The 19440-nt window shown below is 38.7% G+C and overlaps 1 protein-coding gene across 12 annotated transcripts in view; it reads right to left on the bottom strand.

Annotated features, from left to right (window-relative positions):
* Positions 1-19440, bottom strand: part of EHBP1 (EH domain binding protein 1) — a 205229-nt gene that overhangs the window by 22895 nt on the left and 162894 nt on the right. For 4 of the 12 annotated variants that reach the window (XM_079324067.1, XM_079324074.1, XM_079324066.1 and 1 more), the window contains 4 exons: positions 18531-18658; positions 15750-15891; positions 15494-15600; positions 12714-12837 (listed from right to left, as the gene is read on the bottom strand). In XM_079324067.1, coding sequence (XP_079180193.1) covers positions 12714-12837; positions 15494-15600; positions 15750-15891; positions 18531-18658 — 501 coding nt within the window. The remainder of the gene's footprint in view (positions 1-12713; positions 12838-15493; positions 15601-15749; positions 15892-18530; positions 18659-19440) is intronic. The other 8 variants (XM_079324068.1, XM_079324076.1, XM_079324072.1 and 5 more) reach the window with 3 other exon arrangements.

The following is a 19440-nucleotide window of genomic DNA, read 5'->3' on the forward strand; positions in this document are numbered from 1 at the left end:
TCCCTCTGTTTAGTTCAACACTGTGGTTAGCCTTAACACTGCCTCTATTATCCAATGGATTTAGAGAAACTTTCATTTATTTGTTGGCCTCAGTCTTCCAACTTCGTTGCCTTCTTTAAAGGACCCAAGACCCATTCCTATGTAAATACATTTGCATAGGGCCACAATGAAACTTTCTGGGGCTGGGATTAAACTTGCAGAACTAGATAGCTGTGCTGTGCATATTTGTGATCTTCATGTAAGTACTTTCCCAAATACATATGAGTGAATGAGGCTGATGTCCACTCCAGCTACAGGAATGCCTGGAGTTTAAACAAATGCCCCATCGAAAACTACAGAGCAAAGCCCCAAAGGCTGAAGCAAGCAATAGAAACGGCACCCAAATGTGAAAGTACAATATATGTAAAATGAATAAAAAGTCCTTTTCAATTAGGAGCTGCTAAAATCAGCACATTACTTGCTGCAAAATGTCCTCTTCTCTCCCAGCTTGTTCTAGTAGGACAACAGGATCCCTGGTGTAAAATTGATGATTCACAGCCACTTGCATTTCCCTTTTTTTTTTCCCTTGCTGCCTCTGTTTATACAGAGTACCTAGGATACAGTGTATTATTATAAACTGTACTCAATGCAACCTTCTTCCAGCCAAAGCAAATATAAAGCTTTGCATCCAGCAAGTCTATTAGGAAACAGCAGCCGGATTAATCCCTGCAATTACCACCCTCAAAAAATGCTAGTGGACACTCCATGCAATTTCTCCATTCCCACAGACAAAATGCCAATACCTTAAAGGTTTATGTTCTGTGAGGGAGGCTCGATGGACCTAATGCACAGTTAAGGAGTGGTTTTGTAATTTCACTGGCTCTGACGACTATGGGCCAGGAATTGCAACTGAATATATTCTTTTGGTATGCATTTAAGGAGATAACACCTCCTTCCAGGGCTTAACAAACACAGACATGGAATTCCTTGTTTTGCAGTGCATTTTGTTCTTATCTAGCCTAAAAGGCTTTATGTACTTAACTTTAAAAAAATCATTGTTATAGCATCATTCAAGTCACAACTACAATGATTAAAAAATAAAGAAACCAAACATATCAGACCTAATCACATGCAAAAATATACTAGCCACTAGAAAATGACTGCCATAATCAGCAGGATGTTAATGAAGACAGCGTCACAAATCATAACCCAATTCTGATTTACACAGCATTTTCCACATTCCCAACTGTATGGTGAACCTCTGCTGCCCCATGTAAATACCATATACAAAACCAATTTCTCTCGTTGGACTAAGCACATCAATACAAAACCAAATGAACTACCAAAGTGCCCTAATTAACAATTTTGCAAGTGAATGCAGACATCAGTGCCACACTGCAGCCATTAAAGTCTATCCCTTGCCATATCTGTTTCTGTTAACATTTCAATAGACCAATTAAATGACCTTTCCCCCCTCAAACTCAATTAAGCTATTTGAACATCAATTGATAACTTACCATGTATTTATGCAAAATGTGCAAGCAAGAGATTCATTTTTTTCAATCCTAATGATGTTTTGAAGAAGAGAAAACTATCTGAACTATCCTGTCCTGGTATTCCATAGAGAGGGGGCCAGGGACGGGATTGCCTCCCAGGGGAGCCTGGTGGGTACAGTGGCATTGTGGCAGGCAGTTTGGAGAAAGCAGGTGTGAGGCAGATATTCTTCTTCCCTGCCATTTGGTCCCTACCAGGCAGCTGTCTTGGGAGGCCAAAAGAAAGCAGAGACAGCCATCTCTTTCAGCTTGTTGGAGTATCACGTCGCTGGGTCACAGCCAGCACACTGGTAGGTGGCACAGGGTCACATCAGCCAACTTGTGGATATCCAGAATTGTTTCTTTTCTCCTGTGTTTCCCCCTCTTTTTGTTTTTGTCTCGAGTTCTTACCTCTAACTGTGCAGTGGAGAGGGGTGCCCAGCACACACACACACCTTTCCAGCATCCCAGGGTAGGTGTGGTGCTGCACTGGAGCCTGCAGGTCCATGTCAAAAGAGGTGATTTGCTGACATTTGCATTTTCCCAAGGGGCTCCATACACTATGGATCTGTTTATCACAAATTCAGGGGACTTGAGCGGAAGGAGGTCAATGTCTCCTGTTTAAGAGCTGGCCTTTGCTTCTCTGTACAGGTAAACAGTTCCCCCAGGGTTGGTAGACAGGGACTGAAAGCCAGGGGATTCATTTAAAATAAAGCCATCTCAGTCTAGAAAAGAAGTGTTTTGATGCTGCTGGTGCTGCTGCAACTAATTTTAGATGAGAAACATAAACTTTTTGGCTTCAAGAATTAAAGTTAAAATTGACAGATCTTCCAGGAAAAATAAAAAATGAGAATTTGTACAGCATATTCAGAAAAAAGGTTTGCAAGTACCTATTGCCTCTCAGTAGACTTTAGATCAAACAAATCCTCTACTTTTAAATTAAGAAGAAATCAAGCAGAAAGCACAGAAGCAGAGCGGAGGAAGGTATAAATTGTTTAGCCTTCCTTATGTCTGGGAAAAAAAAAAAAGTTGTACCTAAACAAATTAAAAAAAACAAAAAACCAAAAAAACAACACAACACTAAGCCCCAAAAGTAATCTTTCTTAAATTAAAACAAAACAAAAAAAGTAAAAAGAAACCACTTTGAAGATGGATAGGAGAGAAATTGAAGATCCAACTCTAACAATTCTATTTGAAGCTTTAGTTGAATCCCTTAAAAAAAAATTCTAGTGGCACCCTGGGATAGTTCAACAAAGGCCTGGTTTCTGGGAAAAAAAGCATTGTCCCTTTCAGAATGTTAATCTGGTATATCACTTGCTACTACACCCCAGCATGTACTTTTGCTCATATCAACAATTAAAAGAATACATTTATTAAATAGTCTTATCACTGGATGTTATAACTTGTAATTCATGCTAACTAGATAACCAAAGTAAATTTTATTTAAATTCTCATTTCTTTGTGAAACTTTGTAGATGGTGCATATCTCATGATTAACGGACAACGTCTAAAGCATCCCGTCCTCTAATCTTCCTAAAATCCCTTTTCATCCGATTGTTTAAGACTGCTTGAAAGGCTAACACCAAGTCTAAGACTACTGCACATTTGGGGGAGGGGAGCCTCTGTAGGTTAGCTAATTAAACTGTTTGTCTTCTGAAACATTTAACTGGCTTTAGAGATTATTCTAATTAAGAATGATGTTAGATGTATTTTTTAATGTAGCTATTAAAATTAATCATAATCCAGCAATCTCATGTGCTGAACTATGTAAATAGAGATGTGCTTGAAATCCTGCTGCAGTTTCTTTATTTGGGAGTTGATCATTATGGATTCTACAAAGCACACATCAGCATCAACCTAATTTTTAATTAAGAATGCCTTGTGAAACTCTAACTTTTACTCTGTATTTATGAAAGGTAAACAACTGACCTCAGCAGAGGCAGACTCCAGTGTTTCCCAAGCAGTACAGCTAAGAGGGGGGATATGAGCTCTCATTCATACTGTACATCTTTTTTCTTTCTACTTCGCAGACTGTGTATTCAATTGAAGTGAAGGAAACCCATTAATTTTGGAAGGTCTGCAACTTGGCAATTGCAACTTCTCGTGCTTTTCTTTACTAGACATACAGCAGAGCTCTCACAAATATTGCTGGCAAGAAATTTTAAAAAACAGACCACATAAAAAAGTTGGCATTCAAACAGAAAGAACGGCTGGGGCTAGAAGCCAATATGTAAATTGGTTAGTTAAAAAAAAAAATCTAGTATGATTTTCTCCTTAAATAATTAAGGAAACAAAACCAAAACAACAGAGAGAAACAAATGAATTATGACTGCAGTACACACAACAGGCAGCCTCTATCAGAACTCAGAAGGGTATTATACTCTAAACACTTTTTCTTCCCTTACTGCTGAAAGATTAATACTGGTTATCCCATTAAAGTTGGTAAAATGCCATTCTTGTGTCTTAAAGCTCTAGCATTGGAGGTCAAGAAGTGTATGCTGCTTCTTACAAGGCTAGTGTGGATGTAATCTTCCCAAAGTTACAATAATTAATGTTAAGCTTCTTTAGCAATACGTTTCTGAAAGAACTTGCCTGATAATATACTTAGAGCCTGGCTAGCTGTTTGTGTTTCTGAGCAAGAAATGTATTCTATGCTGCTCACGTACCTCAGCTTAAATCTTTAGTCAAACTAGGGTGATGATGAGCAGTTTGACTCCTAAGCAGAAATAATATTTAAATTCGCAAAGGTGAAACATTTTGGGTGTAAGGAAATCAGAGGGCATGGATCCTACTTCCAAATGTTTTTCACCACTAACCTGATGGAGATGTGTTCTGTACAGCCATACAGGTTTATTTTAGGATACCCCACCCCCCCAAGAAAGCTGCCTGTACAGGTGCAATATATTTATTAGTAGGCAACCTACAGCAATTGCAAAAGACCTGACACTGGAGGTCTGGTCTCAGTCCATACTTCACTGCTGAGTACAAAAGCTCTTTGCCTGACAGTGTCCACACACGCTCCAGCTTGGAAGCTGTGGTTATGAACCAAAACAGGGAGTATAAGACTAGATCTCCTTCTGCTCTAAAACTGAGACCATTTCAAGCAAGCTACTTCTGCTTCTCCCATCTCAGGATTTGGCCCTTTCTGTATACATTAACAGGGTTATAGCAGTATTTCTGAGTCATCCCACAAATAAAGGAATATGTATTTTTCTGAATGTATGCACTTTGCAGCAGCATATTTGAACACCACCTTGATGTTTTGCACTTCTACTTGCTGGAAAACTTAATGGACAAAGACATCTCCCAGATTAAAAAGCTAAATGCCATTTCTGTGAGTACAGTTGGGAATGAGTGGCCCAGGGAAGCCACAGCAGCAATACAGTCACCAAATGGAACAGAGAATCTCATCAGCATCTTTGTTTTTGCCTAGTGCAGAAAAGAATCCTGATGATACATACATGTTTATCTATTTTCTTCCATTTTCAGCCCTGTGAATGCATGCTTTATCTCTGGGCATAACAGCTTGTTCTGGTAGAAGTTCTTTTTGTCTTTCTATGCAGATTTTAATGCAACAGCATAGGTAGAAAATTCACTCTTGAATGAGTTCACAAGGGAAAATTATGCAAAGAGGTTACTAATCAGTCAATGACCTATCCTTTGAGGCAATACAGTAGACACAGGAATATCCAGAATGAGCCACCCTTATGCATTATAATCACAAGCAATAGGCACAGAGACTGATTCTGTTAACCTGACAGAGAGTTCACTCTTCATCATTCAAATAGGTGAGAGCAAGCAAAAAAAAAGGAAAAAAAAAAGAAAAAAAAAAAAGCATCCTGCTGAAGTACAAAGCAACTTAGACAGTTTACTGGCAACTTGACCCTGAGACGGTTCCAAAAACCAGTTTCACAGACACGAGCGTGCTTAACAATGGTGTCAGCCAGCCAGCCCTGAAGCTGTCCAAAGAACCAGCCAGATACTGCTGCTGCCCAAGAAAAAAATATATTCTAGACCTGGCTTCCAGATAATATAGCTGTAAGGCACAGGCTCACCACAGCTGTTGACTGTGATGAAGATGAGGGAGATAGAGGGAAGCTCTGGTTCTGACAAAACAGCCCAGGCTCTCAGGTACCTCATGGTCAGCCAGCACCTTTTGTCTCCCCTTTTTTTTTTTCTACATGTACTCTGATAGAAGGAAACTGTGCTTTTTATGCCTCAAAAGCTACAAAGCCAGACAAGCAGAAAGCTATGTTATTTCTTATTATCTGATGTTAGACAGCTTGTATAGTTTAATTAAATATGTACTTGGAGACTGTAACATACCATTATATATGTGCCCTGGACTGCTATTAAAACAAAGCATATATGTCCACACACTGCTGTGTGAAATACATAAATGCTATCACTTTAAAATCTTTTGCATATGTCCATTTTATTTTATACATTTAAAAGGAAGAACATTTCCCCTGGGACCCAAGTTTTCATGCCCTGACACTGGCAAAAGCCAAAAAACAGTATGAAATACTACAGCAAGAAGACTGAATACAAATTTATCCCAGGATGAGATTTAATATGAGAAGCAAGAATTTCATTCTATTACAATAGACTAAATCAACTATTTTAACTCTCTTTTCCTGCCTGTACTTTTTCAGCTCAACCTTTTTCCTTTTCTATGAAATTCAAATGTTTCCCTCTTACAAACCTCAGTCCTTTATGTCTTCAAAGCTGTGTAAAATGCTAACTAATTAATACATGTGACTTTCCTTTCACATGTGACAACAAAGCGTATGCTGCTTTTTTGATTGGTAAGAGTTAATTTGCAGTGACACAACATATGTGTTTACAGGTTTTCTAATGTTTGTTGTTTGGTTCACTGTGTAATTAGACCTACTGACAAGGAAGCTTATGCACTGAGAAAGGAGAGGTGAAATAGTGTCTGTGAGATGGCAATCCTGCCCCATTTTGAGTACATGCAGTGTTGAAATTGGGTGCAAGTTAAAGAAAAATAAACAACACCCTGAACTTAGAAGACAATCGTGTAAAAGACTCTTAAGCCACAGTAACTGCCATGAAGAAGGCAAGATGCATCCCACGGGACTAGCCACACTAAGAGGAACCACCAAGGTGTATTATACCACAGCAATGGTGAGTCTCAGCAGATGTTAACTCTCATTTTTCAGATCTCATTAAGAATATGAGATCTGCCCATATGCTCCTGGATAGGGTCAGCACAGACAGACAATAAGATCCCAGTGGCTGGGTCGTCATCATAGAGCAATAGCACAGACCCAAAAACTTCAGTGCTGTCATTAGAGTTGCACTGGTACAGCAGCAGCACGGAAATAGCAATCAAGGTGAATGATGGGCCAGTGGAGAATGCAAATGATTCAGAAAAAAACCCTTTACTGTTTAAGATTCACCCTGAAAACAGTAACTGTGAGATACTTGTCAATATATAGAGCTTATCTGTCTGCACAAGATTTCACGATACCGCGTTCAGCTAACGTGCTTAATGAACGAAAACAAACTTGACAAAAGTAAACCCATGAGGACAGTTTAAAACAATAGATTAAACCACCTGCATTATTTCCTGTGCAATTAAACTCTAGAATTAGTATAAAGTAGGAAAAATACTAAAATGGTGATAGCATCGCTTATCTGGTTCTCTAGTGAATCACGTTTGCAGCCACCCCCACCGCACGCCGCGCGTTAACTCTTCGCACCGTGGGTATGTACAACTCTGAAATATAAAATTAGTTGCTTTTGAAGGACACTGAGCTCCCTCTGGTGAAGGCATAACAAGTTTATTAAGTAAGCACCACCTCTGGAAGTATAATCCCCTCTGGCTTCTTCCATGGAGTTTATTGGTTCAGTTTTCCTAACCATGAGCATCATTAGGGCAATGCAGTAATTAAGAGTTGTTAGAAAGTGAATTCTCAAACTGCAGATTAGAAAATTAAACTATTTCCTGATTACATATTAATGGAGCACAACAATAGCAGTTGCCATAAGCTTGGAAGGCAACCAAGGGATAAATCTGTGTACTTAATTACCATAAACAATGGCTGCATAGAAATGAAGTTTTATGCACATTCCCTTCTGTAATATGTCTGATATCAGTACACACTTGACAATTCTTGTTCAATTATCTCTATTATTTAATGCGCTGTGAACGGCTCTGTGTAAATAAAATTAACCACCCCAATTACTTTGAATTCATCTAGGGACAACGTAATAAAAAATGTGAAGAATTCTGTATGCCTATTAATCTAAAACATTACAGAAGCTTTCACCAGATTTTCTTGTCTATATTTATTTTGTCTACATTTATTTTAGTGCACTGCTAATTCAATTACATTTACCATCAGTGGTCAATCAGCAGCAGCAGAAGGTTTTTTTTTTATTTCATTAATCCTTGTACAGTACCACAAACATACTCATCCATTAGTTAGGTACAGGATCTCACATGGAAAACACAAATATGCTTCTACTTGAATTTGGGAGCCTGAAGTTAATCAGAAAAACAATTAAAAACACTTCATACCCTGTGGCCAGATAACATAATATCTGATAGCTACATTTTTTTTCCAAATAATTGTTTTTGCAATTAGTGAAGAAACAGTGACTGAAAAAGAGATAAATTTCAGATTAGAGATCTGTAAACTAGGATTCTTTGACTTTTATTTTAATTGTGCTATGTGATAATTTTGCATTTTAATTGGCATTTGGATATCAAGATGATGAACACCTTAAAACGCAATGACAGAAGAATTTGAAGTGGAGGAAGACACTGTCAGAAGCAGAGACAAAACTATTTTACCCATAGCAGATTAGGCACAACATGGGTAAATAGTCCTGAGAAAGCAAGATAATCCTGCCTTTGTCATCATTTAGTTTCAGCCATCATAACAGAGGAAGAAGAAAAATCAATGATATTAGATCATGATTTTTACACTTGATCACCCAAATAATTTCTCTGACTTGAATATCTGGGCTGCCTTTTCTCTAAAAACTTGCACCCAGCAAGTTTTCTGTGATGTTGTGCTTCACAGGATGGATGTTGCAAAATCCCTCCTATAATTCTTACCTATAACCTGACAGCAACAGCAAATGTGCCATGAGGTTATTCCAGGGAGCTCAGGGTACCGAAGCAAAGATTCCCCTCACTTTGCAATGGAGCAGTAACTACACTGTGCTGGAACAAGGTGAGGTTGCATTTTCATTGGGAGTGCAAAGACTGAGGACTGAGGTTATGTCACCACTGACATAAATTACTAGATATTAATAAAAGTGTGACTACTCAGAATCAAATGGAAATCAGCAACCCAGGAATTTTAATAACTTTTATTTTTTCACACATCTTAGGAAAGTGTTTCTAGTCAGACCATGAGCAGCTGGCACCGGAAACGCAAAGCTCCAGCCAGTTCCAGACTCTGTGCCTAGCTGACGAACTTTGAAAGTATCAGCTCCTTTCTGGCCAAGAGCCAGAAACTTGTCTTCCCCAGCCAAAAAAGCTCCCTAGTAGAGCAGGAAAATGGCAATGCATGTGCAGACAAGGGCCTAGGCTGTCTTCCTACAACCCCATTTCCATTAGATGCCCTTCCCTAATGGAGGACAGCAGCTCCTAGGGCAGCAGTGGAATGGATACTCTGCAATCCAGCTGCATCTGAGGGAATGGACTGGAGAGCAGCTGTGTCAAGGACTTGTCCTCCTTGTTCATGCCAGAAATGGAGTGGGGCATTGAAAACCTCCAAGATCCACTTCTCCCAGCTACCCACAGCCACTGCAACCCTATCAAAGCCAGGGCAGCATTTTCAACCTTTTATTTGCCATTCTAAGTGATTTCTCTAAAATGTAAGTGAAATATCTAACAAAGTCAAACAATGCCATGAGCTGGGATCTAACCAAGAACATATTTATACTTACAGTTGCTTCTCTTTCAGTGAAACCTTATTATTTCTTCCACATTTATCAAAGCCTGCAGTTTCCAAGGGTTAGTCACTGTATCTTTCTGGTCTTATCACTAGCCCATAGTAACAAAAATTCCCACCAAGACAAGTGGAACATTAAAACAAATGTTTTGATACACGGGAAAAAGATACAAAGATCTTCTTCTGTGAAATGAAATGTATGATCTGAAATGAATGATACAGAATAATGTTCAAGCTTCTGCCTGAAAAAAAATCCCTCCTGGCCAAGCAACAAAAAGGACTCAAACTCATAAGAATGAAGAGCTGCCAGGTGGCAAAGAGTTTCCCCACTGGAAAAAAATACCCCCAGTTCTGTGCTGGAGAAGGATGAGAAGGAAGAGACAGTGCTTTCTTCCAAGTAAGTCTCAATAAAAAACCAGGCCAAGCACAGTGGAGAAGGAAAAGATGGTCTCATCCCCAGCAGACACAACAGGATTGAGCAGACCATGCTCTACCTTCTTCTTGAATTTAATTTCAAAGCAAATGACTAAGTCATGATGGGAGACTCTGAGTTGTTTAATTTATAGTCTTGGCACACATAAAAACAGCACTGAAAATCCCAATACCAAATGCACTCCCACACTGATGGGGACTATGACCCTGCACACAGTTGTTGACCATTCAGTGTAAGGTCTTCCTGACACAAATGTACAAACATGGTACCCTGCTTCAACTGCTGAGAAATAAGGTCAGCAGAGACCTTTACTTGCCTGAGGTTCTCCAGTATTACAACTCCGAGCACTACAAAACTAAGAATGAGATGTGATTAAAAAACAGTGTGAATTATTAATCCAATTCATTTGTGGTTCTTGGCCTTCATGTTAAGTTTTCAGGATCTTTTTGCTACATATGCCCAAATGTTTTCCTTGTTCCTAAAGCCTGCATTTTCAGAAAACCCAAATATCAAAAGACTTTTCAGAACAACTCTGAGAGCTGGCAGCATGTCGTAATTCTCATCTTTCTGGTATGTCCCAACACCTAAGGGAGAATTTGCAAAACCCCAAGATCATCACTGACAGCCCTTCAGGGCTTTTCCAGCTACCATGCTGTGGTTACTTTCTTCCTTCACACTTGGCTTTACAGACCACTTGGTGGCCCATGGCAAGCTGGCAGGTCATACGGTGTTGACTCATCATTTTTATTTCCAGATCCCTCTGTCAGTCAGACACTGAGGCAAAGCTGCCCAGACTCCAACAGAAGCTGGGATGAAGACGTGGGCACAAGCTCCAGATTTGTCTGCTTGAGGAATTACTTCCCATTGAGAGGTATGGAAGAAAACCAAGTGTCATCCTGACAAAGAGAGTCACTAATGAGATGAGATAAAGTAGATCCTCTGAAGGCTCTCAGGTAAGATGTGACCCACGGTTAGAGAAGTTGAGAATCCCTTCTTTCAAGGCCATAAAGTTAACTATAGGTTAAAACCACCATGTTTTTCACATGTTTTCCCCTAAATTGCATTTTTTAGCTGAGAACATAAATAGGATGTTTATAATTGATTTGTCATATCAATTGCTTTAAATTAAATCCTGAATGCTCAGGAAATGTTAAAAGTAAAAATAAATAATTTATTATGGTTGCACCACTTGTCCCTTTCTCCCCAGTAGAAGTGATGGATATTTACCAGTATTCCAGTTAAAAATATTTAAACTACATTCTTACTCTCCAGCTGTGTGCTAGACTCCTATTTTATGCAGGATACTTATAAAAAAAATTAACCTCATCATGAGTCTGATTGGAAGAATGCAGCAACTTCTGTCATACTTCAAAATACAAGAAATTATCATATACATATGATATACATATGATATATGTATATGATTACTATATACATATGAAATACAAAAATCAATAAGAAACCCCCTTTAAAATGGACTAAATGACATAAATAAAATAATAACATGGTTATTAGAGTTTTTAAAATCCCCAAGTGCTATGCTTATGACTCTGTATGTATCTATACGTGGTATCTGGAGTACATACAAGACTTGTGAAATATTGTACTGGCTCTTTTGTGCAGAATATACATTTTACAAATCTAAAAAAGTACACAAGAAAGTGCAGGATAACACACACACATTTTTCCTAGCTAAATAACTAAAGATCAAGATGCAATGCATTTGGAAGAGTACTTAAAAGACCATAATAGGTAAAAGTCCTACTAAACATGGAATTTCTGAATTACATGTTTTTGTAAAATTAGTTTAAAAAATCAAACAACCTCAGCACGTGAGAAAGTAAATACATTGGAAAAACACCCTAATATTTGGATACAAGTGGCATGCTCATTTCAAAGTATTGAACTTTAGTTAAAGTCAATTCATCTGTATTTCAAAACATAACACTGAATTCAAATTTACTTTAAAACCTATTATTTCAGTTAAAGATGGGCTTCAAGTTTAGACATCAGATATCCATATAACTTACAAAGACAATTTACCCACAAAGTAATCTGGACAAACTAACTTTTTTCTCCCTGGACAGGAAGAACATTTTTTGGACCTACAACACTATTTATTTTTTAAACACCAAAGCACCTTATGTTTCCAATTGATATGGTTTAACCTCTACATCTCTGATGACCACCAGCACTTAATACCCATCTAAAGTTCATCATTGAAGTCGCAAACATTATGCTTTTAACAAAAAACCCCTTATATTTTAACCCAAGGCATCACTTCCAATGGCATCTACAACACCAAGTACTATAGACTTTTAAAACCCATCCTCCTGAAAATAAACAAACAAAATAATTGTGGAGCATTAGTAACCAGATAGTATTCTTAAATTTCAGTGACCTAGTCAATGGAGCCTTCCTCCATATACTGTGCTGTTTCATGCAGTACATGGCTTTAGCTGGCCAAATTTTTTTTCCCACTGAATCAGTAGAACAGTGAAGATCTTACTTTTTTTTTTTTTTTTTTTTTTTTTTTTTTTTTTTTTTTTTAAGCAGTGGCATATCAATGAGGCACAGATGTGTATTCCAACTCTGCATGGATGAGCACACTGTTCAATAGTGCTGGCTCACACGGTATCAGGGCAAGTTATCACTTCCCATGAAGGCACTCTTATCACCAGGGCCCAGAGAGGTGGCTGCAAATCGCAGCCTTTTTATTTTCAAGGCAGTTTTGCTGAACATTCAGGCTTCAAAGATTCACACTTCCAAAACTCTATAAGAGTTTGTGAACGCTCAATTTGCCAAAACTGTTTACAGTGTAATTGGGCACCGTACCTGTGTCCATGAGATAGCGAAGGCGCTTCTCCACCAGCGCGGCACGGGTGTCAATTTGCTTTTGCTCATTCTCTAGTGCTGCCAATTCTCCTACAACATACTGACTGGTGTCTTTGAACCCTTTCTGTTAAAGAGAACAAACAAGAAGAAAAAACATCACTTGTAAGTTGCATTTTTCCTTTCCACAAACACTTAGTAAGGCACTTACCTAAACAACCAAATATCATGCTCACTACCAAAAAGCTAACACATTTCATAAACTCTACAATTTTGCCAAATGTCCTTATTTGTTTATTAAAATACCTTGTTTTTTTCCTTTAGGGAACATTTGATTTTGCAGTTTTTTACTAGCTGGCAGTTATTTTGAAATTCTTGTAATTTATTTCTAAGTGCATAAAAGCTGTTGTAACAAAATGCCACGGAAAGAAAGGTAATACAAATAAAGCACTATTTAACGTGCCATTGCTACTCCATTCAGTTCTGATTTGGTTTTAAAATGTTGATTTTTGGGGCTAGAAAATCTAGTACAAGAGTGTCTAATGACAATTAAAAAGTGGGCTTTAAAGAGTAAAACCAAACCCCAAACAAGATTCCTGGCTTGTTTAGCTCCTCTGTGCCAACTGCAGCACTGAGGGCCCGCAGCCTGGGCCATCCTGCCCTTCTGGGTTTCTCTGACTGAAGGAACTGGCCTGCCTACAGGGTGATCTGTAAAAACACCATTAATTAACTGCAGCTCTTATCCTGGAAAGTGGTGACAAGGCCCTGGGCAGGCACTCAGGTGCACAGGGACTAACCTGAGCTGTCCTGCCTCTGCGACAATCACACCTGGCCAGGAGGTCGCCCAGGGATGCCATGGTGATAAATCCTACTGAACCTTACCAAGAAAGCTGTGGGAACAAGCCCAGACTGCCTCTTGCACCCTGTAACTCCTCAGCACTGCCCTGCACATGACCACACAGATCTCCAAGTGTTTCCAAAGCCATTTGGCTCTCCAAGGAGCCAAAGCAAAGGCATTCAGTTCCTCCAAGTTATACTCGTGTGGCTCAACAGCTTGCACACAAGTGTTGTGGCTGTACACAATGATGAAAATATCATTCCTGAAGCATGTTTTTGCATAAGTTAGGAAAAACATGTTACTCCTTCCAAGTAACTTTCCATGCACTTTTTCCCTCCAGTGCCTGACCCAGGGCCTGGGTGAATGTTTTAAATAGGTACAAAAAAAAAAAACCTGACAAAATTATTTCATGTTTCATCTACACCTCTAAAGGATGAAACAAAAATCATTGTCCTCTGTGAACAGAAAATTACACAGGCTTTTTTTTAGACTTATTTCCCTACTAGAGACTAACTTGTTGATGCATAAGGGTCTCAGATACTTTCCCTGAATATTTTCAATTGTTTTTCTGTAAATGTGTCTGAAATAATCAATTCAGCTTCATTTTCAGGCAGGAGGCATAATAAACACATCAGCATATTATTTCAAATAAAGACATGTTCAAAGTGGAAGTTAACAGCATGGCTGAACTCCCAAGACCAGTAACAAGTACAGAACTTTGAAATCCGGGGTATACAAATTTATGGACATTAATTTGGTCCCTTTCTTCCTACACAATAGCCAACAGTAGCATCCCTAATGGAAAACCCTTTTCTACCTGTTGTATAGCCAGAAAAACAGCAACAACAAAACCAAAACTCCCCGAGAGCAGACCCTGAAGAAAGAAAAAAAATCAGTCTGGGGAGTTGAAGTGATGTGCAATATATTGCCTTTCATCAACTATAATTAATTGAAAATAGTATGAAAACTTCCCTAATGTCAGCATGTATAATTGTTAACAATTGCTATTAGAAGATGAAAAGAAATGCTGTGTCAGGCTGTAATATCCCAAGAGTTCATGTGTATCATCTGCATATATAATGTGAACTCACTGTGCCAGACCTTTTCAGCTCTGCGAAAGTACAACTGGGCTAAAAATAACTCCGGCTCGTAAAAAGTTCGATGTTTTGGTGTAGATATGACAGCAGTACAAAATTGCTACTCAGCTACAGATTGCCTCAGCAAAAATGACAAATGTGCTGAGATAAACTGTGGAGAGCAACAAACAATCACCCTCAAAGGCTGTGTTGAGCTTGCAGACAAAAAAATTTCAGGTTAAAACTTGGTTCTTCCTGCTTCTGTCCCGCAGCTGTCCATCAAAACCAGCTTTCTCCCTGCGGTCTATCAAATATTTCCCTCACAAATCAATTTTACACATGATCAGCCCATACCCCTACTGAGCTGAACCTCCCCGTTAATTAAGTGAAGAAATTACCATATATATTATATTAATGCAAACATCATTCAGCTAGTAATTCACGGCTGATCTGGATAATGGAAAGGTTGAACACCCATTAACCCAAGCCAACAAAATGGGTTGGCTGAGAAATTCTAGCAGGTCTCATGTGACTCTTCCCTCTAACTGCAGCTCTGCGGTATCTGCTATTGTAATAATTAAAATCCTCCCGGTAGATCAATACTGGAATCTCTTTATGGGAAGTGCCCTGATGGAAATGTCTCAAGGAAGCTGGGGCTGTGGAACTCTGAAAAATTCATTTTTTTTATCTGACAATTATCACCACACTGCAGACTAATTCAACAGTGCACCCCTCTCACTCTGCTTTGAATGCACTGGAGATTGACATCTAAAAAACCCTAACATCTCATTTTAACAAATAAAGGCACTATTTCCACATACAGTTTGGAATTATCAGCAATCATGAAACCAGACAAAAAATTAATATACATTAAGCACTTCATCTTCTGATGGCTTCCTCTGAGTCTCAGCTATCGCAGCCTTCTCCTCATTTCCTCTCTTTGTATCTTCCTGTATTGATCTCTGCCTTTTCATCTCTTGAAAAAAGGGAAAAGACATGTAAAATTATTATAAAGCTTGATATTTATGTATTGAAATGTGGCTTACATTATCGGGTTTTCATATATTTATTGTTAAATATTATTAAATCATAAGATGGGAAAACAGGTTTTATATTTTCTCCTACCTGGTCTGCTCTCCACGTATTGACTGAAAGACTGGAGCTGAGTTTTCCTGACGGTCGAGTCCTTGCTGAACACAACGGGATTTCTAAACCGTTCTGCTGCTTTTTGTGATCGCTCAGCATGATGTTCCTCTGTTCCATTCTGCTGGGAAAAAAACAGACACACAACAGTTTCTTTTGTTTACAAGCGGGAAGACATTAATTTGAAAGGTACGTTTTTGTGAGGGGACAGGACACAGCTTTCACAAAGTGGATTTCACAACTCGGTCGGGCCGTGGTCTATATTGGATGGAAGTATCAGCTGCGGGGAAAAAAGCAGAAGAGTGATTAACTTTTCCTTTTTTTTTTTTCTTTACTATGTGGTGGCAATGACTGACTTTTTGCTCTGTGGGCACCCTCCTGCAGAACTCTCTACTTCTTTACCAAGCAGACCTCCTCATTGTGACTGGCATTTGCCAGCGATGCCGATTTTAAACAAAAAGTCGCTGCTTTGCACCTTTGCTGTGCCAAGCCCCGCGTGTGCTGCTGCCAAGTCACGGCGTCTCTGCCCCTGAACACGATCTGTATCATTTTAAAGCGTGTTGCCTTTAGCCTCTCTCCCTGCCCGGTACAGAAATCTGTCGTTTTCTGTAGTCCCATAGACTTGTATGACAAGAAGAACTAGTTTCTAATTTTATGCCCATTGAGATAAACCACTAATGCTGGATGAAGTCTAAAAGGTAGGATTATAATGCTACCCCACTGAACTGCATTTCATCAGCTATAACTTTCCAAAGCCAGATTTGTAAGTAAGCCCTTTACAGCTAAGGAAACTACAATTATCTTTTCCAGGGCTTCCTATGTTAATACTGGTAACAAATTCAAATGATTCTATCAACACGAAATATCCCAGAAGACTGAACCACTGTGGTGTGTGGAAGCTGCAGATACCGAGGTGCTGTGTACCAAACAAATATTTCATTTTATACCTAATCTTTTATTATTTTTATTAAGTGTTTTGAAAGTAAATAGGGAAAGGCTAAGATGCATGACTAATAGCTAAGCCTGCTGAATGCTGAAACTGGTTATCAAAAGCTACCAAGACTTTGCCCTTCCTCTGCATTGAGACAATCGGTAATGAGGGAGTTCTCCAACGGCCTATTCTCTCGCCTCAAGGAGGCCGGGGATACACAATCCCCAAGGGAAGGTAACAGTTTATCCTTTTCCACAAACACAGAATGCCTCATTTAGAAACCTGTAAACTGCATTTTATTAAAAAACAAATCCACCTCAATGCCAAGAGCTCCATGAGAACAGATGGACACCATATATTCCTTATAACGCCGCCTTTCAACTCTTCCCTAGAAAAGACGCACGCAGAGATAAACTGTTAAGTTGCACCTTTTTGTGGGAGTACCTCAAAAAGAATCAACTCCTTCACAAATGCTTTTCATAAAGAGAAATACCATTTTTGTCAGGTTAGGTGATACCAAATCACCCTAAAAGACAGCCTGTGTGTTATTTCACAGAATTAAGGCTTAAACAAGTATTGCTTATACCTCCGGATGACTTTTCAGCTGCACTAATCAGGTGGTTATAAGATCTTGGTTAAATAAAAGGTGGTTTCTTGCCATTAGTATAATAACCATCTGACAGCCTAAACCAGAGTCTTTACCAAAATAAACAAACATGGCTAATTTTTTAGGCCTGGCAACATGCTAAAATATCAGTGTGATTAGCTAGTAAATCCCATTTTAAGAAACCTTTTTATGACTGGGGACTTCTGCCACTTTACAAATGTATTCCTCTAAGCCCACTAATTCAGTTAGCCTTTTCAATCCATTGTATTATTCTTGGGCCAGCTTCATTTTGCATTAAATCCACTGCAGAAAGCTAAATTGAACGCAAAATTCAGACTTGATCCAGGCTTCCTTTTGTTCAAAGATAGAGACCGAAAGTCCTCTGCTGCTGCCACACACTTTCATCACCAATTTATAGGAACCGACAGTGTAAGGGAAAAGCAATGAAAGTCATTGTTTTGGGACTTCAAAGCATCTCTGTATCTGGGGAAGGAAATCCTTTCAGTCAGCAGTGCTCTCCCCACAGACTGCAGGTGGGTGAAAAGTTATACCCAACTGGAAGTGCCCCAGAGCCATAGGGATATTAATGACATACAGGGACTAATTTTAAAAAATAGAATAGCGAGAACACAAGGGGTCTAATTAAGAAAATTAAATGGAAAATTGATTGGTGGGCACTTTATGCTGAAGTGGTGAACATTAAGAATAGGCAAAGTGCCCATATACACCACATACTCATGTCTGTTTTTCTCAGAAGCACTCATCAAGCACCCAGAGTATGTAAGCCTTTAAAGTGTACCACAGCTTAATTTTAATGTAGGAAAAACACAGGACTAGCAAAAGACTCTCTCAGAGTCCAACCCCACACCCATTCAGGTCAGGTACTCTGGCCACCAGCAGCAGGATGGAGCCCGTGCTGCATTTCTGCTATCAGTAACAAGCTGAGCAGGCAGAATTGAGGGAGCTTCTTATATCTGTTAGTGTTCTGCCAATGACAAGTATCAAGAGTTTAAAAAAAAAAAAAAATTAAAAGAAAAGAAAATGTGTTGATCAATCTATAGGAAAAAACCCAGTGCATTGCAAACCATGTAACTGCATTGCCACAAAGATTTTCTGTGTTTCTGTCTCTGAAAGTTTAGGTAAGAAATTATTTCCCTCATCACAAAACAGAAATTGCCATTCATAACACACAGGTATGAAAACAAAAGCATTAAGTAAAACTTACCTTAATGTCTTGCTCTGAGCTATCTGTTACAGTTTTCTGAGCAGCACTGGAGAGTGAATTTGCCACCTGTGGCTGAGCTTCTAGGAGCTTCTTCAGCTTCAAATCCACCAACTTACTGTTTTGTTCTGCTAAATATGCAAATACCACATACAACAGAGTGAGATGCATTTCAATGCAGACTTGCTACAACAATGTAGCAATTTAAAAGGTAGATTTAATTTACTTTGCTATCATTTTGAACTTAAAAAAATTAGAAGGAATTATTTTTGTGATTGTGATAGGTGCAGGTTTGTGTAACATACATAAATTTTTTCTTAGAAAACATACATGACATTCAGCTGAATAAATAAACATGCTTGCAGACAGCAGATGAAAAACACAGAAAGTAGATAATTTTTAAAGTTACTCCCAATGGGTTCAAACCTGTACTCTGATACAAAAATACATTTAAAAACTCACTTATTTGAAGATGATGATTTATCATATAATTTACATACTGATAACCCCTCAAGTTTATGAACTATTAATTCATCCTAAGGCTTCTTGGCACAGCTCCTCATAAAATTTCAGTATCAAAAAAGACTACTTTCTAGTAATAACTTACTATGATTCATAGAATTAATAGAAACTGGGAGTCGTAAAATGCTTCAGAACTGCATCAAAAGGACAGACTCGAGGTCTGCTGAAGCCCCCAAATTTTTAAATCAATTTCAGCAACTTGTATCAGAGCCCAAATAAATAGCAGTTGAGAATCTAACCTCCCACTAATGCTCATTCTGTATATGAACACTGACTGTATGAATTTGTAACACACCTACACACACGCACACGTAAGGAGGACGAAGGTGTTAATAACAAGCTGCAGCACAGGACTTTGGAGCTGTCCCTGGGCAGGGAAGCAGAGGAACAC

Source organism: Erithacus rubecula (genome assembly GCF_903797595.1).
Source record: "Erithacus rubecula genome assembly, chromosome: 2".
Taxonomy (NCBI): domain Eukaryota; kingdom Metazoa; phylum Chordata; class Aves; order Passeriformes; family Muscicapidae; genus Erithacus; species Erithacus rubecula.